At 43.7% G+C, this 26,755-nt stretch overlaps 1 protein-coding gene across 2 annotated transcripts in view; it reads left to right on the top strand.

The window, feature by feature from the left end:
• The window catches only part of INTS1 (integrator complex subunit 1), a 226,165-nt gene that overhangs the window by 196,044 nt on the left and 3,366 nt on the right, over nucleotides 1-26,755 (top strand). For both annotated transcript variants that reach the window (XM_077449122.1, XM_077449121.1), the window contains 4 exons: nucleotides 6,386-6,499; nucleotides 10,977-11,047; nucleotides 15,227-15,318; nucleotides 19,011-19,120. In XM_077449122.1, the coding sequence (XP_077305248.1) occupies nucleotides 6,386-6,499; nucleotides 10,977-11,047; nucleotides 15,227-15,318; nucleotides 19,011-19,120 (387 nt within the window). The remainder of the gene's footprint in view (nucleotides 1-6,385; nucleotides 6,500-10,976; nucleotides 11,048-15,226; nucleotides 15,319-19,010; nucleotides 19,121-26,755) is intronic.

Raw genomic sequence — 26,755 nt, 5'->3', positions numbered from 1 at the left:
GGCCCCCCACCCTATGTGAATGAGTATGGGGTACAATGTACCCCTACCCATTCACCTGTGGAAAAAAAGTACAAAAAAAAAACACAACACAGGGAAAAAATATTTTATTGCACAGCTCCGGGGGTCTTCCGTCTTCGGGGGTCTTCTCGCCGGACTCCTCCGCTATCTTCTTGTAGCTCTTTTGCTAGCGGAGGAGTCCGGCTTTCTTCCTCCCCGCCGCCGGCCTCTTCTCCCGACTTCCGGGGTCTTGTCCCCCTCTTCGGTTCTTCTGCCGGGCCACCGCGCCTTCTTATAGCTCTTTTAGAGGCGGTGGCCCGGTCTTCTGTCACCGCCGCCGCCTTCCGTTCTTCTTCTTCTTCTTCTTCTTCTCCAGGAGATGTTGACACGACGCTCTCTCCGGCCACAATGCCAGGGACGTGCTCCGCTGCCACTTATATAGGGACAATGGGGCGGTGTCACATGGGTTGATGTCACATGGGTTGGTCACATGGGTTGATGTCACATGGTGACCCCCGCCCCCTTACCATGTGACATCAACCCATGTGACCAACCCATGTGACATCAACCCATGTGACACCGCCCCATTGTCCCTATATAAGTGGCAGCGGAGCGCGTCCCTGGCATTGTGGCCGGAGAGAGCGTCGTGTCAACATCTCCTGGAGGAGAAGAAGAAGAAGAAGAAGAACGGAAGGGGGCGGCGGCGGCGGCGACAGAAGACCGGGCCACCGCCTGCAAAAGAGCTATAAGAAGGCGCGGTGGCCCGGCAGAAGAACCGAAGAGGGGGACAAGACCCCCGAAGTCGGGAGAAGAGGCCGGCGGCGGGGAGGAAGAAAGCCGGACTCCTCCGCTAGCAAAAGAGCTACAAGAAGATAGCGGAGGAGTCCGGCGAGAAGACCCCCGAAGACGGAAGACCCCCGGAGCTGTGCAATAAAATATTTTTTCCCTGTGTTGTGTTTTTTTTTTGTACTTTTTTTCCACAGGTGAATGGGTAGGGGTACATTGTACCCCATACTCATTCACATAGGGTGGGGGGCCGGTATCCGGGGGCTCCCTTATTAAAGGGGGCTCCCGGATTCCGATAAGCCCCCCGCCCGCAGACCCCGACAACCAACGGCCAGGGTTGTCGGGAAGAGGCCCTTGTCCTCATCGACATGGGGACAAGGTGCTTTGGGGTGGGGGGCCGCACGCCCCCCTCCCCCAAAGCACCCCCCCATGTTGAGGGCACGCGGCCTGGTACGGCTCAGGAGGGGGGGGGCCGCCCGCTCGTCCCCACCCCCTTTCCTGGCCGGCCGGGTAGCGTGCTCGGATAAGGGTCTGGTGTGGATCTGAGGGGGACTCCCACGCCGTTTTTTCGGCGTAGGGGGTTCCCCTTGGAATCCATACCAGACCTAAGGGCCTGGTATGCTCTCGGAGGGGGAACCCACGCCAATTTTTTTTCAGAAATTTGCCGTGGAGTTCCCCCTTGAGCTCATTCTCTGCTTGGCCTCGGCAAAAGTCGCCTGGCCGGGGGCGACTTGTAAGTCGTCCCAAGTCGCGCTTGAAGTCATCACAAGTCGTTTTGAAGTCGTCCCAAGTCGCGCTGTGATCTTAACTCAAGTCGTGTCCAAGTTGCCTGACTCAAGTCGCCTACAAGTCGTGTTGCCCCTGTGTGAATGGGCTCTAAGTAATGCATCTTATTCCTGCATCTCTAAATGAAATGGGGCACGTCAAGGGTGGAGTTTGTCCAGTTCCCAGAGTTCAGTTTGATGACCCTTTTACACTGCCCCTCCAGTCAGGTCTGTCTGTTAGTTTTTCAGGCGGACCTGATCGGTGTGTCCATTCATCCCTATTGACAGGTGAGTGAAAGCTGATTTGTGTCCATTTAAACCTTCCTACCTCCAGGTTTGATTCGGTCCATAAAAAAAAAAAACAGTCCATGTCCACTCTGCAGAAACAAAGCCAACGTGAATGTGCCGTCTGCCAGCTCTGCTCTGCAGGGGATCTGTGAGCTGATCCCCTGCTGATCGGAACGAAATCCACCCCGTGTGAAAGGGGCCTAAGGTCTGATTCACACCTATGCACATTGCATTTGATGCATTTTCCCAGTGCAAATGATGTTTTTTTGTCATGCTATTGACACATTTTTTTAATGCGTTTTTTATGCGTTTTACACTTTTGGGAGGTATCTATTGTCATGTATGAGAAACCAGCAAAAACACATAAATAAATACAAGCACTGCGTTTTCCATGCATTTCTTCTTTTTCATTGAGGTATATTGGAATCAAAATCATTCCTGACCCTTTCTATATAATGCACTGGATCAAACCGCACATAAGTGAATGTAACCCATAGGAAATCATTTTAAATGGACTGAAATGGAGTGATTTTCTGCAAAACTGAAAAAATGCTTAGTTGTGAACCAGGCCTTAGTCAGACTGCCCTATCTGTAGCTAGCATTTTCCTGAAGGAGAGAGGTAAACAAAGGTAGTTTTCATCTAAATTTTTTATAACAGGTTTGCTTTCAAATCTGTTTATTTAGCCACATACAGTGCCTTGAAAAAAACGTGAATGCATTTTATAGGGATTTTATGTGATAGACCAACACAAAGTGGCACATAATTGTGAAGAAGGAAAACGCTAAATGGTTTTCAATTTTTTGTACAAATAAATATCCAAATAGTGTGGCGTGCATTTGTATTCAGCCCCCTTTACTCTGATATCCCTAACTAAAATATAATGGAACCAATTGCCTTCAGAAGTTACCTAATTTGTAAATAGAGTCCACCTGTCTGTCATTTAATCTCAGTATAAATACAGCTGTTCTGTGAAGCCCTCAGAGTTTTGTTGGAGAACCTTACTGAACAAACCGCATCATGAAGGCCAAGGAACACACCAGACAGGTCAGGGATAAAGTTGTGGAGAAGTTTAAAGCAGGGTTAGGTTATATAAAAAAAAATATCCCAAGCTTTGAACATCTCACGGAGCACTGTTCAATCCATCATCTGAAAATGGAAAAAGTATGGCACAACTGCAAACCTACCAAGACATGGCTGTCCACCTAAACTGACAGGCCAGGCAAGGAGAGCATTAATCAGAGATGAAAGAAACCAAGAAGACCCATGGTAACTCTGGTGGAGCTGCAGAGATCCACAGCTCAGGGGGCATAATCTGTCCACAGGATAACTATTAGTCGTGTACTCCACAAATCTGGCCTTTATGGAAGAGTGGCAAGAAGTTGTTGAAAGAAAGCCATAGTGCAGTTTGTGGGAAGCCATGTGGGGGACACAACAAACATGTGGCTGAAGGTGCTTTGGTCAGATGAGAGCAAAATTGAACTTTTTGGACTAAAAGCAAAACAATGTGTGTGGCGGAAAGCTAACACTGCACATCATACTGAACACAACTTCAGCAGGGTCAGGGAAGCTGGTCAGAGTTGATGGGAAAATGGATGGAGCCAAATACAACTCAAAAGAAAATTGTCTGCAAATGACTTGAGCCTGGGGCAAAGATTCACCTTCCAGCAGGACAGCGACCTAGACCTAAATCCATTTGGGAATATGTGGTAAGAATTGCTGTTCACAGACACACTCTATTCAACCTGACAGAGCTTGAGCTATTTTGCAAAGAAGAATGGGCAACAGGTTTACTGTCTAAATGTGCAAAGCTGATAGATACATCCCCAAAAAGACTTGCAGCTGTAATTGTAGAACCACCTTTCACTGCAAAGTATTGACTTGAGGGGGTTGACTACAAATGCACGCTACAGTTTTCACATATTTAATTGTAAAAAATAAAACATTTATAATTTTCCTTTCACTTCACAATTATGTGCCACTTTTTGTTGGTCTAACACATAAAATCCCAATAAAATATATTTACATTTTTGATTGTAACATGACTAAATGTGGATAATTTAAACGGGTATGAATACTTTTTCAAGGCACTGTATCTGTGGTCTAATTAAATATCGTTTTGGTAATATGCAGCATTATCAGTGATTTTGTATCCTGAAACATCACAAGAATTCAACTGATCCATTCACTAGGAAGCAGTGAATTATCTGAGCCAGAAAATAAAGGGTTATACTTCACTTTTGGATTAAAAGTGATGGAGTTCAATCACTCTCTTGTATGTGTGGGTGTCTATTATGATTTACAATAAAGGTTAAGTTACTGTATTTATTGGCATATAACACGCACCCCAAGTTTAGGACATAGTTTTAAGGAAAAAAAATTACATTTAAATGCCCACGAATTCAACCTTATCGGTGTCCATCTGCAGCCTTGTCCAGTGTCCATTTGCAGCCTTGTCCAGTGTCCATTTGCAGCCTTGTCCAGTGTCCATTTGCAGCCTTGTCCAGTGTCCATTTGCAGCCTTGTCCAGTGTCCATTTGCAGCCTTGTCCAGTGTCCATTTGCAGCCTTGTCCAGTGTCCATTTGCAGCCTTGTCCAGTGTCCATTTGCAGCCTTGTCCAGTGTCCATTTGCAGCCTTGTCCAGTGTCCATTTGCAGCCTTGTCCAGTGTCCATTTGCAGCCTTGTCCAGTGTCCATTTGCAGCCTTGTCCAGTGTCCATTTGCAACCTTGTCGGTTTCACTGCAGTTTAAATATGGTGCCGCCGAGATACACAGAGCCAGTCCTGTCTATCTCGGCTCCTATGGAAAGTCCGGCCCTATGATGGACATAACACAGGTCCAATGGCAGGACTGGGCATGACTGAGCAGAGCCGAGCACCGCCGAAATACATATAGCCAAGTGTACTCTGCTAAGCTTGGCTCCTCTCGGCTCTGCTCACAGTCACGCCCAGTCCTTGTGTTTATGTCCATGATAGAGTGGGACTGGGCGTTACTGTGAGCCGAGCCGAGCCTAGCCAAGTACACTCGGCTATGTGTATTTGGATGTGCTCGCTCCTCCGCTCACAATCAGCAAGGGATCTGCATACCCCGTGAAATATGGTATTTAAATGGCCTTTTGGTGTGTAGGAAAGCACACCCTCCTCTAGTTTTAGTTAATTTTTGCCACAGTTGAGTGTTATATCACAGTATTTTGTATATATGTAAGTTCCTAGTTTCAATGATTTCCTGTTCACTTTGTGAGGTTTTTCCTGGTTTCTTACTGGTTTTACATAATGATCAGTGATGAAGGGCATTTGTCTGCTTTAGAACTGTTTCTCTCTTCATACAAGTCTATTTGAAAGCGAACAGTTTTTTTTATTGAGATAGATTTTTTGAAAATAGGTTAGGGAATAACGAAGTATGTATACAAAGTCACTTGAATGTTAAAGACGAGGCATACATTAAATCTATCTGACAGTGTTTTAGTGTCCATTAACATAAAAAACAAAGAAGAAGAGGTTACAATTAGTAGAAATATGGTGAATGCATACAAAACCCAGAAGTAAAAAGCAGTAAGTATCAACTAAGCAAGTCATGGTGTTAGCCAAGGGGAAGAGGCCCGGGCATATTCAAAGATGGGTAACCTGGTGTATGTCGCTAAGCATGGATACCTGTAGTGAATGTCAAAAAGAAAATAGGGGAAGAAATTGAGAGAGAGAAACTTAATCTCCAGTCTTCCAGCTGGAGCCAAGTCCATCCTCTTCTATATAAACAAAACCCTGGATCCTGGAACGAGTGGATAAAGGAGGTCAACTTGTACCTGTTATGAATTCAAAGTTTCTCAAACAGATGCTGCAAATGCCCATAAAAGTCATTTGAGACCGGCCTTGGGAGATTCTAGAAGCAGAAGTAAAACTTCTGTGCATGGACTAAGGGCCACCTCACAGAGTTATGCCCCGTACACACGATCGGAAATTCAGCTAGCAAAAGACCGATGAGAGCTTTTGATCGGAAAATGCAACCGTGTGTATGCTCCATCAGACTTTTGCTGGGCGAATTCCAGCCAGCAAAAGATTAGCAACATTCCTACACATGCTCGGAAACATTGAACTTCACTTTCTCGGCTCCTCATTTTATTGTAGGTCACTGCGTTCTTGACGGTCGAACGTTCAGCGAACTTAGTGTGACCGTGTGTATGCAATCCAAGCTTGAGCGGAATTCCGTTGGAAAAACCATCCAAGATTTTTCTGACGGAAAATCCGCTTGTGTGTACGCAGCATTAGGCACTGCAACAGGAGGACCACAGTACAAAAGTCTTAATGAACAGAGTAAGATAGTGAATGACTCACTCCACCGGCATCATTCCATAACCAAATATCATTTTTGGTTAGGCTTTGCCTTTGATGACTACTTTGTTATTTATGTAAATAGTTGATCCCCTCTTAAGAGTATGTCGGGGCCTACACAGTACATTTATGTCCTCTTATGTTGTAAGTGTTACCTAACAATTGTAGATTTGGTTTTCCATTATGAATGTTATAGTATAAATATTATTTTCCCATGTTTTGACAGATGAGTCTACTACAGGATCACTTCCCCTAGTCAGTGCCTCAATGTTTACACCTCTCACTGCTGCTGAAATGGGGCCATTCCTTAAGAGGATCTCCCGCAGTCATACAGTAGAAGGTATGTTCTTGTTTTTCTGCCTGAAAGGTTCTGCAGGAAATGGGCTCTCTTCACTTGAAGAGAGCGCTGTTCATTGGATTACAGCCCATAGTTCGTTAACTTCAACAGAAGAGCTGAAGCCCTTTTAAACTCTGTTTTATACATGCTGGTAGCTCTGCTTGTGATGTTAGTCTCGTTCATATAGCACTTTTTGTAATTATGTTCTGGATCTTAAACTGACACCACACTCGTTGAAAGCATATCATCTCTCTAGACCAGACGTAGATAAATTATTTTCAGCACTTTATATATATATATATATATATATATATATATATATATATAAAATGCCACCCTATATCTTTATATATATATAAAAAAAAAAACACCAGTTATCACAGGTAAAACAGAACAAAAATTCTCAGATTTTTTTCGTATCTCCACTCATATACGGTCATCTACAGGGTATGACCACTAAATATGTACCACATTTGGTGCAGTATATGTCAGTCTTTTCAACAACCTAAGTAACTTAACTGTCACATGAACTTTCATTTTCAGAAATGGATTAACCAGTGGCTTCATTATGAGCCATCAGTTTTAATTTTTTTCTCTCCTTCTACTCACCTGTATTGTTGGAAATGTTTTTTTTACAGAATTTAATAGCCCAAGGTGACATGTATGCACACAAATGAACAGGTCAAAGCGGTGACTGCTCCACTTTCTACTCCTGTCTACTGTGCTACTTCTATGGAGGATCTTTTAGAATCCTTTTAACATGTTTTATTTTTTTCCTTCTGTATACTGTGTATATGTATACACCAATATAGTAAAAACATCTGCAAAACATAAATGTAAAAACTCATAAACTTTAATGAATGTTTAAAATTAAAATCACCTGAAATATTGTATAACCCCATTCCAAAAAGGTGGGAATCTGTAAAATCTACAAACAGAACAAGATGATTTTCAAATCTTATAAACCCATTATTTTATTCACAATAGAAAACATACCAAATGTTTAACCACTTCCTGCCTGCCATATAGCAATATGACGTCCAGAAAGTGGTTCTGTTATCCTGCTTGAACTTCATATGACGTGATCGCTTTTGTGGTGTGTCAGTCTGATACATCGCAGTTCTGATCTAGTTAAAGAGTCTCTGATGGAGACTCTTTACCACGTGATCAGCTGTGTCCAGTCACAGCTGATCACAATTTAAACAGGAAGAGCCGTGTATCGGCTTTTCCTCACTCGCGTTTGACAGGGATGATGACCACTGATGACCACCAGGTATGTCACCCATGGCCACCAGGGATGCCAATGTATACCCACATTATGCCAATCAGTGCCCATCAGCAATAGCGCCAGTGCCTCCATAGCAGTGATGCCCATCAGTGCCAGCTATCAGCGTCCATTAGTGCCACTTATCAGTGCCCATCTGTGCCCATCAGTGAATGAGTAAACATACTCATTTACTAAATTTTATGACTGAAACAAAGAAAAACCTTTTTTTTCAAAATTTTCAGTCTTATATTATTTGTTTAGCAAAAAATAAAAACCCCAGAGTTGATCAAATGCCACCAAAAGAAAGCTCTATGTGTTGGTACAAAATTATAAAAATGCTGTTTGGGTACAGTGTAGCATGACTGTGCAATTGTCATTTAAACAGCGACAGCTGAAAATTGGCTTGGGCTGGATGAGGGGAAGTATCTGGTATTGAAGTGGTTAAACTGAAACAAAATTGTATTTTAAGACAAATATAAGGTCATTTTGAAATTGATGGCAGCAACACATCTAAAAAAAAGTTGGGACAGGGCCATGTTTAGTAGTATACCCTCTTCTTTTAACAACACTCTGTAAACTTTTGGGAACTGAGGAGACCGGTTGCTGGAGTTTACGGAGAGGAATGTTGTCACTTTCTTGCCTGATATAGAATTAGAACTGCTCCACAGTCCTGGGTCCTCTTTGTCATATTTTTCGGTTCACGATGTGCCAAATATTTTCAATTGGTGAAAGGTCTGGCTGCAGGCAGGCCATTTAAGACCTGAACTCTTCTACTATGAAGTCATGCTGTTGTCATAGATGCAATATACGGTTTAGCATTGTCCTGCTGAAATATGAAAGGCCTTCTCTGAAAAAGATGTCGTCTGGATGGGAGGATATGCTGCTCTAAAACCCGGATATATCTTTCAGCTTTGATGGTGCCTTTCCATATGTGAAAGCTGCCCATTCCATATGCAGCAGCGCACCCCATACCATCAGAGATGCAGGCTTTTGAACTGACCACGGAAAGGTTTCTCTCCTCTTTAGTCTGGAGAACGCAATGCCCATGGTAGCTAAAAACAATGTCAAATTTTGATTCGTCTGACCTTAAAACAGTTTTCCACTTTGCAACAAACCATTTTAAATGAGCTTTGGCCCAGAGAAGACCACAGCATTTTTCGTTCATGTTCAGACATGGCTTCTTTGCATGATAGAGCTTTAACTTGCATGTTTGAATGGCATAGAAATCTGTTTTCAGACTGATGTTTGGAAGTATTCCTCAGCCCATGCAGTGATGTCCATCACATAAACATGTTATCTGTTTTTAATGCCCATCTGAGGGCCCAAAAATCATCCAGTATTGCGTTTCGCCTTGTCCCTTACACACACAGATTTCTGCAGATTCTCAGAATCTTTTGATGATGATATGTACTGTAGATGATGATGTATTTAAAGTCTTGTCAATTTTACTTTGTGAAAAATTATTCTGAAATTGTTTGACAGTTTTTAGGCAGATTGGTGAGCCTCTGTCTATCTTTTCTTCTAAGATGCTCTCACTCTCTCTAAGATGCTCTTTTTATAACCAGTCATGTTACTGACTGGTTGCCAATCGAATTAGTTGCAAAATGTTCTTCCAGCTCTTCCTTGTTAGTACCACTTATGCACCGTACACACATTCCGATTCTCGGATGATAAAAATCGTTTTTGGATAGATCGTTCGATAATCCGATCGTTGGTACACAGCTTTTGACAGCCAATCATGACAGTCTGTCCAACCAAATCCGAAGGGACAAACAAGAAAACTTTGCTCGGATGACAGCCCATTGTAAGACAATTCTGTAATCAGTACAGTATGCGTCCGCTAAAAGTTGATAGACAAACACCACGCATGATCGGAAACACGAAAATAAACCAGAATGAGATGGGAGAATGTAAACAATGTTCGTACCATGAAAATGCACCTATATACGAACAGAAACTCGCCTGTAGCCAATCATAATATTCCTCGAGAATCAATCAACAGATAATGATATTGTAGTTAATTATTCATCATGATATTTCTTGAAAAAAAGGATATAATTATATTTATTATGTAATTTATTCAATGCACTGTAATAATTGTTACTCAAAAAATAAACGTAATGTAAAGAAACGTTCCGGAGAGCAAATACTCCAGTGCACTATGAATGGATAGCTGAAAGGCGTGGCAGACACAGGGTCACACGTATTTGATATCATTTCCGAAAAAATAGCTATGCACACCGGAAGGTTTGAGACGTGTTGCGGTCAATTTAAAGAAAACTCTATTGAAATTATAATTGTAGTTTCCTTTTCTAGAATCTCGTGGAGCCCAATAGGTGAAACATTTTTGATAATTTTACCCATTCCCCCATTACATGCCCATGTGTCTTTTCAGAAGAGCAAAATGAACTGTCATTTTAACTAGTGTAAATGGATGTAAACTTGAGTGCAGAACTGCCTATACTTCAGTATGTGTAAAACAAAATGCCCGAAGGGTATAGAAAAAAAACACTTCCTTCAGATAGCTTGATTAAAATGCTTTCATAATTGACTGAATATTCTGCATACTTAGTTTTCATTTTTGCCAGTAGCCAGTTTTATATTAGGATGTAGAAGCCTCATTATGGATCAGAACTGGCTTGTTTATATTCTTGTTTCCTGTGACACAGACCACCACGAAGGCAAGTTCAGTAATATGTGATTTCTCATTGTTGCCCATGGGCAATAAATATCTTCTGATGATCCAAAACCTTAAGATATCAGCAGCAGTCTCTATTTATTAAAAAAAAAAAACTATAGAAAGAGCCAAATATAATTAAAGAAACCCCGGGAGAGATGTGAAAAGTCACATCTTAGATTTGTTTGAGGCGCATGTCAGCTCTTTTCCTTTTTCTTATATATGTCTGTTACAACGCTGTTAATTTTGTTATGTGTCCATCCCAGAGCTTTGTCTGCAATCCGATCAGTTCTTGAAAGCCCAAGAATTGCCTGGGGCCTAGAACAACATGCAGAGCTGGCAGCTGGGCTCCTTCTCTCGGGGTCCATGGTAACCTGTCATCACACTTCATTTTCTCTGCAAAATGAATTGCTTGATTGAAAGACATTGTTTTATCTCAGCCTCATGATTGTGTCATGCTGACCCAGCTTCTCTCCAGACTCAGCCTGTGATGGATTTAAGTTGATGTCTGCTGGACTTGTTTCCTTTTCTTCCAGATATCCTGCAGGTCCTGAGCGACATAGATGAAATGTCAGTGCGTAGGCCTGAAATCCTCTCTTTCTTTGCTGTAAGTATGCCAAGACTGCATCTGTTAACGGTGATCCACTGGTTGCTAGCTTTATAGACTAAAACCAATCCTCAGGTTTCATAAACTTAAGTTCTAAAAGGTTGAGTGCTTGCATTGCCCGCACAGGTCAGTATAACTGGATATTAAAGTGGAGTTCCACCCTAAAAAAACTGTCATTTATGTGTAAAAATAAAAAATTTGGAGAAATTATATTTTCTTTTACTCCTCTAAATGCCTGTTGCTAGGGGGTCCCTCGTAGTCTGCCTCCTTCAGCGCCTGGGCTCTTGACGTCACTTCCCTCGGCGCAGGACGGGAGATCAGCTCTGCCCTCTCCCTCTTGTCATTCATCTGGGACGCGTTACAGGACCCAGATGATTGTGCTGCCAATCACGGCGTGCGGTGCCACTCGCGCATGAGCAGTGGGTGCCTGGCTGTGAAGTCACAGCCAGGTGCCCACACTTAAAATGCCGACGCTGCAGAGAGGAGGGGGAGACGAGCGGGGCCTCGTTCCCCCGCATCGCTGGGCCCTGGGACAGGTAAGTGTTATTAAAAGTTATCAGCTGCAGTATTTGTAGCTGCTGACTTTTTTTTAAATTTTTTTTTATTAAGTGGAACACTGCTTTAACTACAGCCAGACCACCCACCACACATATACTGCGGCAGGGGGGCCCAGCTGCGCAAAACAGCGTACCCATATGTTGTTCGCGACTTTCGGGTGTGGGGTGCACACGTATGCGCCACTGGTGACACGCGCCAGTGTATCCAGTCACAGCGGGAGCAGTTTAGCGTGTCCAGTGGCCGTGATTGTTTGGAGGAGAGACAGAACAGCAGTCTGCCTATGTAAACAAGGCGGATCGTCGTTCTGTCAGACAGGAAGAGAGAGATCTTGTGTTTCTGCTAATCAGGAACACAGATGTCTCTCTCCCTTACGTCAGTCCATCATCAGTTAGAAAGCATTCCCTAGGAACACATAACCCTTTGATTGCCCCTGATGTTAACCAGTTCCCTGCCAGTGTCATTCATACAGTGACAGTGCATATTTTTAGCACTGATCACTGTATTGGTGTCACTGGTCCCCAAAAAGTGTCTGATTTGTCAGCTGCAATGTCGCAGTCCTGATAAAAATTTCTGATTGCCGCCTTTAGTAGTAAAAATAAAAAATGCCATAAATATATCCCATAGTTTGTAGACGAGATAACTTTTGCGCAAACCAATCATTATACGCTAATTGGGATTTTTTTTTTACCAAAAATATGTAGCAGAATACATATTGGCCTAAATTGATGAAGAAATTCTATTTCTTACATACTTTTATTGGGTATAGCAGAAAGTAAATAATATTGTTTTTTTTTTTTCAAAATTTGTCAGTCTTTTTTTGTTTATAGCGCAAACAATTCAAGCCGCAGAGGTGATCAAATACCACCAAAAGAAAGCTCTATTTATTGGAAAAAAATTACATCCATTTTCTTTCTTTCAATGTCGCACGACCGCACAATTGTCAGTTAAAGTAACACAAAAAATAGCCTGGTCATTAAGGGGGTAAAACCAACTGGGGCTGAAGTGGTTAAAGGGATTTTTGCATTTGATATGGAAAAGCTGATGGCAACTAGGACCAATCTTCATATCAGCTCACAGTGGTCTTTTATCATTCAGCCTCCTTGTGTCAAAACAGCATCTTACCTTTGGGTTAAACTGGATGGACTTGTCTTCTTTTTTTTTTAACCAGATTAAGATGTTACTAAACCCAGGACCCTGCATTCACTATATCTGGTCTCCCACAGCACACACAACATGGACGTGCAATTATTTTAGTAAATATAAACTGAGAATTACCTTTTCTCATCAGCAGTATATAGCAGTCTTGTGACTTCTATCAGTGTCTGCATAAAGCTTGTAGGAGGAGGTTTCTACTCAAGGGCTGCAACTAACGATTATTTTCCTAATCAATTAGTTGGCCGATTATTGTTTAGATTAATCAGATAATAACCTTAAAAGTGTTGTGGATAATTTAGTTAATAGGTAAAGTATAAAAATAAAAAAAAAGCCAATTTATTCTTAATTAGCTATATGCAGTGGTAAATATAAATAACCAACTATATGGTAAGGGAGCAAAATCTCTAATCCAATCAGAGAATAACAGAAGAGATATACTGTACTATAAGAGGCTAATTCTTGTAAATATCATCAGACTTTCTTTAGTCCCTGAAAAAGCACCTGAAATTCTAGTCGTGGATGGCATTATCAAATCTGCTGAGACAGCAGTGCCTTAGATAATCTCACACTCCAGATTTACAGTTTTCAGGCTACAGGCAAGGAAAGTTCACTATCATTCCAGAAGAATTGACACAAATTTAACCGCTTCAGCCCTGGAAGATGTTACCCCCTTCCTGACCAGAGCACTTTTTGCGATTCGGCATTGTAGCAATTTAACTGACAATTGCGTGGTCAAGCGACGTTGCACCAAAACCAAATTGATGTCCTTTTTTTTCCCCCTCAAATAGAGCTTTATTTTGGTGGTATTTGATCACCTCTGATTTTCTTTTTTTTGCTCTATAAACAAAAAAGTGACATTTTTGAAAGGAACGCCATATTTTTTACTTTTTGCTATAATAGCCTCCAAAAATATATTTAAAAAAGTTTTTTTCCTCAGTTTAGGCCGATATGTATTCTACATATTTTTGGTAAAAAGAAAAAACAATAAGCGTATATTGATTGCTTTGAGCAAAAGTTATAGCATCTACAATATAGGGGATAGTTTTTTTTTTTGTTCACTTTTTTTTTTTTTTTTTACTAGTAATGGTGGCGATCTGCATTTTATTTTTTTCTATTGGGACTGCGACATTATGGCTGACATGTGGGACAATTTTGACACATTTTAGGGACCATTGGCATTTATACAGCGATCAGTGCTATAAAAATGCATTGAATACTGCAGAAATGTCAGGGAAGGGGTTAACACCAGGGGCCGATCAAGGAGTTAATTGTGTTCCCTAGTGTGTGTTCTAACTGAAGGGTGGGAGGGGACTGTGTAGGGGAGATGACAGATCGCTGTTCATACTCTGTATAAACAGACAATTTGTCTGTTCTCCCCTCAGAGAACCGGTTTACACACACAGATCCCGGTGTGCCCCGAGTGCTCGCAACCGCTGGGCACTCGCATCGGCTCCATGGGCGAGCAACCCTAGTTGCCAAATCAGTGAGCAATGTAACGTGACGGCGATTCACCCAGCCGTGCCATGGTCAGCAAGCGGTTAAAGTACTGCTTAAAGCATAGTTCCACCCAAAAGTGGAACTTCAGTTAATTTGTCTCCTCTGCCTCTCCGGTGCCACAATTGGCACCTTACGGGGGGAGGGGGAGGGGGGACAGGATACCTGTCATTGACAGGTATCCTGTTCCCACTTCCAAGAGTCCGTGCCGCGGCCAGTGGCAATACCGTGGGGCTCCCTCCTCCTCTCCCTGTTGCTGTGCCAGTAGGAGAGAGGAGCGGGGCCTCGCGCATGCGCAGTAGGGTACCCGGCGTGAAACCATAAGGCTACACTGCCTGGTACCCTTACCCGCAATGGCAGCGACAGCATCCGGCAGCTGATAGAAACATCAGCTGCAGTGCCGACATCGCTGGACTCCAGGACAGGTAAGTGTCCTATTGTTAAAAGCCATTAGCGCCAGTATGTATAGCTGTTGGCTTTTATTTATTTGGGTGGAACACCGCTTTAAGAGCCATTAACCTTTCTAGATCTTGTTGCTTTTATTGTTCACTTTTTGAGTTCAAATCCACCTTACATCTTGAGTGAGTTTTAAGGTGGGGTTGCACTTTAAAACTTCAGCTTTCGGCAGCTTTTTAATATTTAACATAAAATGTTTTTTGTTTGGCGATACTTTCATATTTGACTTTCTAGTGTGAATTTGATACTGTTAGAGGAACTGCCTTTGAAGTGAGCAGCCTGTAATTGTTTAAACCTCCCTTTATTGGCCCTGGACTCTGGGCCTCACATTCACACTGCAGGGAATACATCCATCTTGTGGAGTCCTTGTAGAATGTAACAAGGGAACAGTGTGAGGAGCTGCATGTCTGTGATCCTGTGAACTCAGTGTGGGGGAGAATCAATGATGCACACAGTGAACTCTTCTGATTGAAGATGTAGTGAGGGCAATGCGCTTGTTCCTCTTTGTTTTCACAGAGCGATTTTCAGAGGCTCATGAGCTCCACAGAGGAATCATGTCGCAATCTGGCCTTCACCCTGGCCCTGCGCTCCATTCAATGTAATCCCAGGTGAGTGAGACAGATCTGCTTTGTTATAGATGTGTTTAGTTCAACATTCAGGTTGTCACTGGTCTCTTATATAGTGGAAGATTGTTTTTAAATTGTGTGCATCTTCTATTGCTAAATAATCCACAGTTGTGCTTTTTAAATCTGAATGTTTTTTGGGGCTACAGCTTCAATCACATAACTTGCCTATAAAGAATGTGTCTCATGTCCTCTTGATTGCACATTAGTATAAAAACTTTTTCTTCAGTAATGGTAGGTCCTCTTTATAGTGCTGAACTTTAGAACTGTATGGGTTAATTCAAGGGTTGACAAATTTGCTTTGAATTTAGGAGCCAGTTAAAAAAGTTAGGAGCCAGTTTGTTTTTTTCAGCTCCCGGGGTAAGGCCACTCATTTTCACCCCCTCTCCCTAACTCGCAATGGAGCACCCAGTCAATAACTCCATTGAAACGCTGTTACATCAGGGGTATGGGCTGACCAGAAAGAGTAAGGCTGGCAACAGATGGAACTGGCTGGCACTGGCAGGTTGCACTGGTTGCCACTGGAAGGCACGTGGAACTGCCAGATGGCATTGGCAGGTGACACTGGTTGGAACTGGCAGCTGACACTGGTTTGGAACTGGCAGGTGACACTGGTTTGGAACTGGCAGGTGACACTGGTTTGGAACTGGCAGGTGACACTGGTTTGGAAGTGGCAGGTGACACTGGTTGGCGATGGCAGGTGGCCCTGGTTGGCGATGGCACTAGTTGTCACTGGCAGATGGCACTGATTGGCGGTGGCACTGCTTGATGTTGGCAGGTGGCACTGGTTGGCGGTGGCACTAGTTGGCACTGATTGGTGGTGGCACTGGCAGGTGGCACTGATTGGTAGCGGCACTGGTTGGCATTGGCAGGTGGCACTGGTTGGTGGTGGCACTGGTTGGCATTGGCAGGTGGCACTGGTTGGTGGTGGCACTGGTAGGTGGTGGCAGGTAGCACTGGTTGGCGGTGGCACTGATTGGCAGTGGCACTGGCAGGTGGCACTGATTGGCGGTGGCAGATGGCACTGATTGACGGTGACACTCGGCACTGGCAGGTGGCACTGATTGGCACTGGCAGGTGGCACTGGTAGGTGGCACTGGGTGGGGGCAGGTGGCAGTGGGTGGTGGTTGCAGGTGGTATTGATTGGCAGTGGCACTGGTTGGCGGTGGCAGATGGCACTGGTTGCCGCTGGCAGGTGGCACTGATTGGTAATGGCACTGGCAGGTGGCACTGATTGGCGGTGGCAGGTGGTATTAATTGGAGGTGGTATTAATTGGAGGTGGCAGGTGGCACTGACTGAAGGCGGCACTGATTGGCACTGGCAGGTGGCACTGATTGGCACTGGCAGGTGGCACTGATTGGCACTGGCAGGTGGCACTGATTGGCACTGGCAGGTGGCACTGATTGGCACTGGCAGGTGGCACTGATTGGCGGTGGCACTGGTTGGTGGCAGGTGGCATTGGTTGATGGTGGCAGGTGGTATTTGGCGGTGGCACTAGCAGGTGGCACTGATTGGGGGTGACACTGGCAGGTGGCACTGGTTGGCGCTGGCAGGTGGCACTGGTTGGCGCTGGCACTGATTGGCGGTGGCAGGTGGCACTGGTTGGTGGTTGCAGGTGGTATTGATTGGAGGTGGCACTGGTTGGCACTAGCAGGTGGCACTAATTGGTGGCAGGTGGCACAGATTGGCGGTGGCAGGTGGCACAGATTGGCGGTGGCAGGTGGCACTGACACTGGCAGGTGGCACTGATTGGCGGTGGCACTGGTTGGCACTGGCAGGTTTCACACAGAGCCTTTTGTTACTGAAATGTAACAGAGGAGCTGTCAGAATTGAGCTTAATGTCGGAATGGGCGGGACCCAGCCGGGGTGTGAAACTAACAAGTAACAGAGAGGCGGATATGTCAGATTTCAGCCTGATGTCGGGGTGGGCGGGACTCGGCCGGGGTGGGCGGGGCCCGGCCGAGGTGGGCGGGACTCAGCAGCTATCAAACACCAGCCAACGATTGGGCTGCTTAAGAAAAGGGGCGGGCCACATACACGTAGCGGCCCGCCCAGATCCCATTGGCTGGTGTTTGATAGCTGCTGGGTCCCGCCCCCACCCCAACCGGGTCCCGCCCACCCCGACATCAGGCTGACAGATCCTCCTCTCTCCATTGCTTGTCAATTTCACACACTCAGCAGTGTGGAGGAGGGAGGAGGACGGCAGTCAGTGTTAATGCTGCTGCATGACTGGGGCATCAATAGTGAGTGGGCTGGTGGCAGCTTAGGCGCCAGGTCACGATTTCTGGTCGCATTGGCGACCTGGCGCCTGGGGTTTGTCGAGCCCTGGGTTAATTGCCTCTGTTCTAAGGCCTGGTTTACACTATTGCAGCTGTACAAGCCACATTTGTGTGGGCACAGCAACTCATTCATCTGAATGGGCTGCTGTACCCGTGTTTCATGCAGGAAATAGGTTCCTGTTCCATTTTTAAAATGCAGCAGCAGGGAAATCGCATGGGGCTTTTGCAGTGTGTGATTTCTCGCACCTACAAATGCAACGCCTTTTTTAGATGAGTTGGGGTGCCATTAGAAATGAATGGCAGCCTTGTGCATTTTTAAGAATTGGTGCAATTTGGCTTGCGGTGGTTACAGTTGCGGGAACAGGTGCGATACCTGCAGTTGTGTAAAACAGTCCCAGCATAGCAGTGCATTATAGAAGTTCCGATGGCCGCCCGCCCCTTTCTGTCCTCCCCTCTATTCATAAAAGTCATTGCATTGTATTCACTATATTCAATACACACTGTGAATGTAGGAGAGGCAGGTAAATGACACGCTCCTCTGGTTCATTCAGAAAACAAGCTGCATTTAGTAAAAACAATACAAGGACTTGTATGAATGGAGAAGAAGACAGAAAGGGAGGGCAACCGCTGGGACTTTCTACAATGTAGTGCAGTGCAAAGGTGGTGTCACCGCTCTGTTCCTGCTGCGAGCCCTTAGGCTTGTCTGTGCCTTCTAGTGTATCCACATAGGCCAAAAGGTGATGGATAAAAGGCGTGATTCATCATATGGCAAGAACCTCTGGTAGAGAAACTGCTGGAAGTGACATAGGGTTGTGAGTCCCCACCACACATCGCACTAGTCCTGCATAGATTGACTCGCACAAAAATCGATAATATGAATAGCTAAAGGTATTTTCACAGTTTTTATAAAAAAAAATGTAAAACAACTTCTCATTACCCAGTACCTGAAATATAACTTGTTAGAGTCTGCAGCTTGGGCTCACATCTTTTTTAGAGTATTTCTAAACCAGAGAACAGAGTTTTCTGTATGGCAGCTTACCAGTCTGATGTGTTGGCTGTAGAAGTAGATTTCTTTTTTAAGACTTTTTCCCCGCATTTCCAGCTGGTAATCCTGCCAGTAGCACATTTCCTGACTTAGGGTGACAACGTTCACTCACATTATTTATAGAGGAGCCATGTTCACACCCTAGGGCAGGACTACAGAATACCTCTAAACGTTGTTAGGGTTTACTTACACTTTTTAGGACAAAGTAACAAAGTCACCTTACCAAGCCCTTAACTGGGTCATGCTAAAGAAGTATGTCCACACTATTCCACATGTACCAAACTTTTGGAAGGATGGGGACTTTTGTTTAAAATGCACAACTGTTACTGATTTATCTTTGTGGCTTTTTCAGCATTGCTGCAGACTTTCTCCCTACCTTTATGTACTGCCTTGGCAGTAGAGACTCCGAAGTGGTACAAACGGCACTGAATAACCTGGCGGGGTACATACTACTATGCCAAGGTAAGAGCTGCAGAAACTGCTAAACACCCACTGTTATCATCCATGTTATTTTACACACAAAATGGAAGGAGATCAGTCCAAGGACCAACTATACATGGTGACAGCAGTCTTATTGCTGGCTCAGCGGACCTTTTCACTGTCTCATGTGAGAGTCAGTAGTTTACACATAGAAGGCTCTCAGATGGGTTAATCCACCAATCCTTTCTATTTGTGCTTATGTGGCAAAATCGGAAGGAAAGGGAGCTTTTGTTTGACACTGTAAATACAGTATATTGTCTTCTAATGATTTTAGTTTGTGTGCAACTATGTTATATTAAATTGATGATGGAAGCCCTATTTAAAGTGTTTGTGTTTCAGTTACAGTCATACTGCGAAGCAGAGGAGGGTGGGTGAGGTAGACACCGTACCTGGTTCTGGCAGATTTAATTTACATTTTGCAAGCATCATAAAGTCCTACTTAAGTTGTGTGTGCCTTTGTCTGTTATGTAAGGCTCAAGTATTAATAGCCACCTACAAACAATGCTGTACATGCCATTAGTGGCGGCTCGCGTGCGCATGCGTGCGGGAGTGACGTCATTGCTGCTCCAGCGCTGTGAGTGGCCAGAGCAGCAATACCCAGAAGATGGATGCTCCGGACTACAGGGGACAGCGGTGACATCGCTGGCTCCTGTGTCAGATAAGTGACACATAATGGGCTACTATGCGATGCATAGTAGCCCATCATGCTTTACCTTTACAGGTTTACTTCCTCTTTAATGTTACCCTTTCTACATACTTTTAAAACTTCAGCTATTTACTTCCTATTTAATTAACTGGCATTACCTATCTGTCATATAGGCATTTACTATCTTTTACAAGTCTACAGTTATAATGTAAACAGGCCTATGCAGTTTTGGATTAAGTGTTGAGGGGTTAGAACGTCTGTAGAGTAGATTCCCCACCTTTATTTGTTCTGGTGATCGCTGTCGCAGGTACTGAATCAAAAAATTTGAGTTATCACTAGAATAGAAAGAGAGTTGCAATTTTCCAATGGGGGCTCTTGTTTCTGTTTCTTGGCTCTGTGACAACAGTTCAAAAAGGGATTTCTATCATTTTGAAGACATTTTCTATTATTTCATGTTGTGTCAATAAGAAATTGACTACTTCCCTACCGGGCCAATTCTGGCATTTCTTTCCGACTTGTAAAATTCATCATTTCTTTTTGCTAGAAAATTACTTAGAACCCCCAAACATAATTTTTATTTTTTAAGCAAAGGCCCTGGAGAATAAAATGGTAGGTGTTGCAATTTTTTTATGTCGCACCGTATGTGAGCAACAATATTTCAAATTTTCTTGAAAAAAGTACACTTTAATGAATTTTAATACAAAAAAACTGAATATATAACCCAATTTTTTTGGTACAATATAAAAGATGATGTGCTGAGTAAATAGCCAACTTTTTGCACTTTAAAATTGCACAAGCTCGTGGAATGGTGCCAAACTATGGTACTTAAAAATATCCATTGGCAACTTTTTAATATTTTTTACAGGTTACCAGTTTAGAGCTACAGAGGAGGTTCAGTGCTAGAATTATTGCTCTCGCTATAACGAGATACCTCATATGTGTGATGCGAACACCGTTTACATATATGGGCGTGACCTACATATGCGTTTTACATCTCCATGCGAGGGGACAGGGGTGCTGTAAGACCTCACATCTCTCCTCTACCCAGGAAAGCATGAGAGAAAAAAAAATATCGATCTCTGCTTTACAGGAAAAAAATATGTCATGACGTCGCTTCCAGGCTTCAAGGACAATAAAGAGGGCCAGGGACCATCTGGCCATCTCTATGGTCCTTGCCTGTAAATGCTATCCAGCAGCTGATCAGTTTTTGTAATTGTAAAAGGAAATTGCTGGCTGGAAAAAAAAAAGATAGAGATTATCCCGGTATAACACTTCAACCTAAGGTCGGGACGCGGTTAAAGGAAATCTCTTCATTGGGACACTCATGGGAAAAAAATTGAGGTTTCTGAGGAATTTTTAGATTTTCTTATGAAATATCTCCTTTAAAAAAGTAAATGTTGTCATGCCTAAGAGTCTCCACTGGGGGCTGTATAGAGCATGTACCTTGTCATGCTTTCCTTAAAGCGGGAGTCCGCCGGGAGACTTTTTTTTAAAAGCCAGCAGCTACAAATACTGCTGCTGCTGACTTTTAAAATAGTGACACTTACCTGTCCAGCGCGCCCGCGATGTCGGCACCCGAAGCTCGCTCGTCTCTCGGGTGCTGCCGCCGCCATCTTGGGTATGGGAATCAGGAAGTGGAGCCTTTCGGCTTCATTTCCCGGTTCCCTACTGCGCATGCGCGAGTCGCGCTGCGCAATAAGAATGGACCCGCTGCCTCTGGGATCTGTGTGTTTCCCAGCAGGCAGCGGGGGACTTTCGGAAAGGGGCGTAATGTACGCCCCTTTCCGCAGAGAGCTATCCTGGAAGTGGGTGCAGATACCTGTACTGTACAGGTACCTGCACCCCCCTCCCCCCTGAAAGGTGCCAATTGTGGCGCCGGAGGGGGGGAGGGTTCCGATGAGCAGAAGGTCCACTTTAGGGTGGACCTCCGCTTTAAGGATCAGGTTGTGTCAGCAGAAGCAGCAGGCTTTCCTCCGGCGAACAGCTCACCCGGATAAGCATTTTTTTCTCCTCCTAAAAAGTTTTTTCACACTTTATCCTATAGGGGAAAAAATTCACTAAAGGTGAGGATACCAACAATTGATGCTGCTATATCCTCTGTGACTAAAAGTTTGACTTGTCCGGCAAACAATGCTCAAATGCTTAGGGATCCAATGGATAAAAATTTGGAATTCCTATTCATTTTTCTCTGCCAGGTTGAGTCTTTCAGCCTGCGCTGACAGTAATTGATCAATCCTTAAGAGACTAGTTAAACAGGTGTGCAAGGTTATTCTGTTCAGCAGGTGCAGAATCTACTAGCAGCTTTATGTTTGCAATAGTCGCTAAGAGCCATGCAAGAAGCTCCTGGCTAGTCTTCCTTTTTGTAGTGAAATGGCTGTTTGGATGTATTACCCAAATCATCCCCAAAGAAATTCTAGTGGAAAAAGTAACCCTTTGTCATTTAAAAAAAGGAGTAAACGTATTTCATTTAAACAAGCTCCTTCTCCAGTACCAGGGGCATCAGCCTCCAGGCAGTCATGATGGCCTCCGCCATCAAGTTCAGGAGGTAATCCTCAGGGTCAACCCCAGGGACAAAAGAAGTCTTGGGGAAGAAAATCTACAAAATACTAAAGCCTCCTTATGAGGAGGCGCTCCACTCGCTCGAGTAGGCAGAATACTTCTGCAGTTCTCAAGGGTCTGGCAGGAAGTGTGTTAATACAGATGGGGGACTTCCTCAATAGCTCCAGGGTACAAACTGGAGTTCCAAGAGGTCTCGTTTTTTTTCAGATCAAACGTTCCTAAGGATCCAGAGAAAAAGTAGTCTTTCTTTCAAGCATTGGACCATCTTTTGGCAAAAAAGTGATCAATGTGGTCCCCATGAAAGAGCAGGGGTTGGGGTTTTGTTCAAACCTTTTTTCAAGGTGCCAAAACTGAATGGAGTTTTCAAACCCATTGTGGATCTCAAAGATCTAAACCAGTTCCTGAATATCCGCTCTTTTTTTGCTTGGAGTCAATCCAATCAGTTGTGTCTATCCTACAAGGAGGAGAGGTTCTGGCGTCAATCGACTTCAAGGATGCATACCTCTATGTGCCTATTTCCCCGCTCACCAGTAATATCTACTTTTCAAGGTAGAAGATTTTCATTTTCAGTTTGTAGCTCTGCTTTTTGGACTAGCTATTGCACCTTGAGTGTTTACAAAGCTTCTGGCCCCTCCTCTAGCCAGATTAAGGGCCCAAGGTATAACAATTCTAGTTTACCTAGATGATCTGCTCTTGATAGATCAGTCAGTAGCCTGCTTAGGCCAAAGTATGGTCACCCATTCAAATACCTAGGTTGGATTCTCAAACCTAGAGAAATCTTCCTTAAAACCACGAAGGAGGCTAGAATACTTGGGTCTGATCATAGACCCAGAAAAGGGTATTCTTGCCCCAGACAAAGATCAGCGCCAAAAAGGATCTGATTCAGGTGGTCGAAGCAAAGAAGAATCCTTCTATTCAGCTTTGCATGATGTTGTTGGAAAAGTTAGTGGCTTCATTCGAGGCCGTTCCTTATGCTCAGTTTCATTCGAGGCTGCTGTAAAACAGTATCCTATCGGCTTGGAACAAGAAGGTCCAAGCTTTATATTTCCCAATGTTTCTGACTCCAAAGGTGTGCCGGAGCCTCAGTTTATGGTTAATTACCACAGCACTGAAAAGGGGAAAATTCTTTTTACAGTTACCTGGGAAGTGGTAACCACATATGCCAACCTTTTTTTAAGTTGGGGAGCAGTCCTGGAAGAGGCAATTGTCCAAGAAAGTGGTCCAGGTCAGAAATGACCTTGCCCATTAACATTTTAGAGATTCAGGCAGAGCACTTGGCCCTGAGGGCCTGAATGTTCAGTTTACAGAATTGTCCTGTCAGGATCCAATCCGACAATGCCACAGCAATGGCCTATGTCAATCAAGGGGGCACTAGAAGTTGTGCGGCAAAGAGAGAGGTGAATCATATCCTATCTTGGGCAGAAAGCAATGTACTTTGCCTATCAGAAGTCTTCATTCTAGGAATAGAAAATTGGCAGGCGAACTACTTGAGTTGCCAGCAGTTGTTCCCAGGAGAATGGTTACTTTGCCCTGATATCTTCCTGTCAATATGTCAAAGATGGGGGATCCCAGATGTAGATCTGTTTTGCGTCCAGGTTCAACAAAGAAATTGACAACTTTGTGTCAAGAACAAAGGATCCACTAGCATGTGGAACATATGCCTTGATGTTCCCGTGGAATCAGTTTTCACAGATTTATGCATTTCCCTCCTTTTCTGCTTGCATCAACGACTTCTTCGCAGGATCAAGCAGGAAGGGAAGTCATGATTCTTGTGGCCCCCAGAGTGGCACATGAGATCTTGGTATGCAGAGATCATTAGGATGGCAGTAGGGGTCCCATGGACCCTACCACCACGTCCAGACCTTCTCTCGCAAGGTCCGGTATTCCATCCTACCTTACAAACGCTAAATTGAGACCCTTATTCTGAAGAAACGTGGGATGTCAAGTTCAGCCGGCTTCCAGAATCACATATTATAGAGTCTGGAAGGCATATGATTCCTGGGATGAATCCAGGAGTTGGCACTCCAGGAAGTATGTCCTAGGTAGAATCCTTGAATTTCTGCAGATGGGGTTAGAAATGAAGCTGGCCTTGAGTACTTTCAAAGTTGTTTTAATGACCACTTGCTTCGCATTCTTTGGTTCATAGTTTTTTTCAGGGGGCAACATGGCCTAATCCCCCAGTTAGGTCACCCCTGAACACTTGGGACTTGAATTCAGTTCTGTAGGCATTACAAAAACAGCCTTTTTGAGCTGATACAAAATATTCCCTTGGTCCTTTTAACAAGGAAACTAGTTTTTCTGGTAACCATATCTTCTGCAAGAAGGGTATCAGAGTTGGCTGCTCTTTCTTGTAAAGAGCCATCTTATTATTCACAAGGATGAGGTAATATTGTGTCCTCATCCTAACTTTCTACCAAAGGTCGTGTCAGGTTTTTTTAAATCTAAACCAGGATATTGTTCTACCGTCATTTTCCAGAACCCTATCCTATGGAAGAATAATCACTACATTCTCTTGATGTGGTGAGAGCAGTCAAGGTCTACTTAAAGGCGACTGCTCATATTCGAAAAACTGATGTTTTGTGTGTTTTGCCTGAAGGTCCTAAAAGAGGACAAGCAGCATCGAAATCTACTATTTATAAATTGATTCGACAAGTAATCATTCTAGCTTATGGTTTGAGGAGGTAGATTCCACCCTCTCAGATCAAAGAGCACTCCTTTAGGGCTGTTAGTGCTTCGTGGGCAGTGCATCACCAAGCCTATATGGCTCAAATCTGCAAGGCCGCAACTTGGTCTTTAGTCTTTACATTTACCAGATTCTATCAGGTGGATGTAAAAAGACACAAGGATGTCGCCTTTGGCAGCAGTATAAGTCCTCTGATCTCATGTTGCCCTACTTTGGTTGTGTCTCCCTCCCCTCAGTTGGCAATGCTCTGGGACAGCCCACATAGTAATTACTATGGCTCTGTGTCCCGTGATGTATGATTAAGAAAATAGGATTTTTTATAACAGCTTACCTGTAAATTCCTTTTCTTTGAAGTACATCACGGGACACAAGGGTCCCTCCCCTCTTTCTGGTATACACGTGTATTGCTTTGCTTCAAAAACTGAGGTACTCCCAGTAGTGGGAAGGGTTTAAATAGGGAGGCAACTTCCTGTTTAGGGTGTGCCAGTGTCCATCACCTGAAGGTGGCCTATAACCCACATAGTAATTACTATGGCTCTGTGTCCCGTGATGTACTTCAAGGAAAAGGATTTTACAAGTAAGCTGTTATAAAAATCCTATTACCATTCCCTGCACTTTTCAAAATTAAAAAATTGGGCTTTAGATGCACTTTAAGTTACTCAATGAGATAAGCAGAATGTCAGTGGAACAGGACACTCGCTTGGGTTGTGTGATCACAAACTTAACAAAGATTATGTATCTCCATCTTGACCATCTCAACTTTGGGGCATCAGTTGAGATTGTAGTGTTATCATGTGGATATGGTGCACCCCAGCTGTATTTGGCCTTTACTTCTCTGAGTGCTGTGGTGATGCACACTATATTACCAAAGTATTGGGGCACTTGCCTTTACATGCACATTAACTTTATTCTCCCAATAAAATTTTTTATTCAAGTGAAGTAACATAACAGGCAAAATAAATCACATTATGCAATTTCAATAAACAAATATTGCGTGACAAATATACATGTCTATTCCGGTTACATTAACATAAACATGGACTCAAGATCTGAAGCACATTAACTTTAATGGCATCCCAGTCTTAGTCCATAGGGTTCATTCACTCACCCTCACTTACCCTCTGCAGTTATAACAGCTTCAACTCTTCTGGGAAGGCTGTTCGCAAGGTTTAGGAGTGTGTCTATGGGAATGCTTGACCATTCTTCTAGATGTGCATTTGTGAGGTCAGGCACTGATGTGGAGGAACAGGCCTGGCTCGCAGTCCCTGCTCTAATTTATCCCAAAGGTGTACTATCGGTTGAGGTCAGAACAGTCAAGTTCCTCTATCCCAGTCTCGCTCATCCATGTATTTATGGACCTTGCTTTGTGCACTGCTCGAAATAATTTGGAGGTGGGGATTAAGATGTGGGGATGTTTTTCAGGGGTTAGGCCCCTTAGTTCCAGTGAAGGGAAATCTTAACCACTTCAGCTCCGGACCAATAAACACCTTAAGGACCAGAGGTCTTTTTCCAATTTCGCACTGCGCTGCTTTAACTGGTAATTGCGCGGTCATGCAATATTGCACCCAAACGAAATTTGCGTCCTTTTCTTCCCACAAATAGAGCTTTCTTTTGATGGTATTTGATTGCCTCTGCGATTTTTATTTTTTGCGATATAAATGGAAAAAGAGCGAGAATTTTGAAAAAAAAAGATATTTTCTTCTTTTTGTTATAAGAAAAATCGAATAAA

Source organism: Lithobates pipiens, unplaced genomic scaffold (genome assembly GCF_037356315.1).
Source record: "Lithobates pipiens isolate NorthernLeopardFrog02 unplaced genomic scaffold, aLitPip1_a1.2 Scaffold_22, whole genome shotgun sequence".
NCBI classification, from domain to species: Eukaryota; Metazoa; Chordata; class Amphibia; order Anura; family Ranidae; genus Lithobates; species Lithobates pipiens.
The sequence above is the reverse complement of the archived record's forward strand: the minus strand, read 5'-3'. Positions and strand labels throughout refer to the sequence as shown.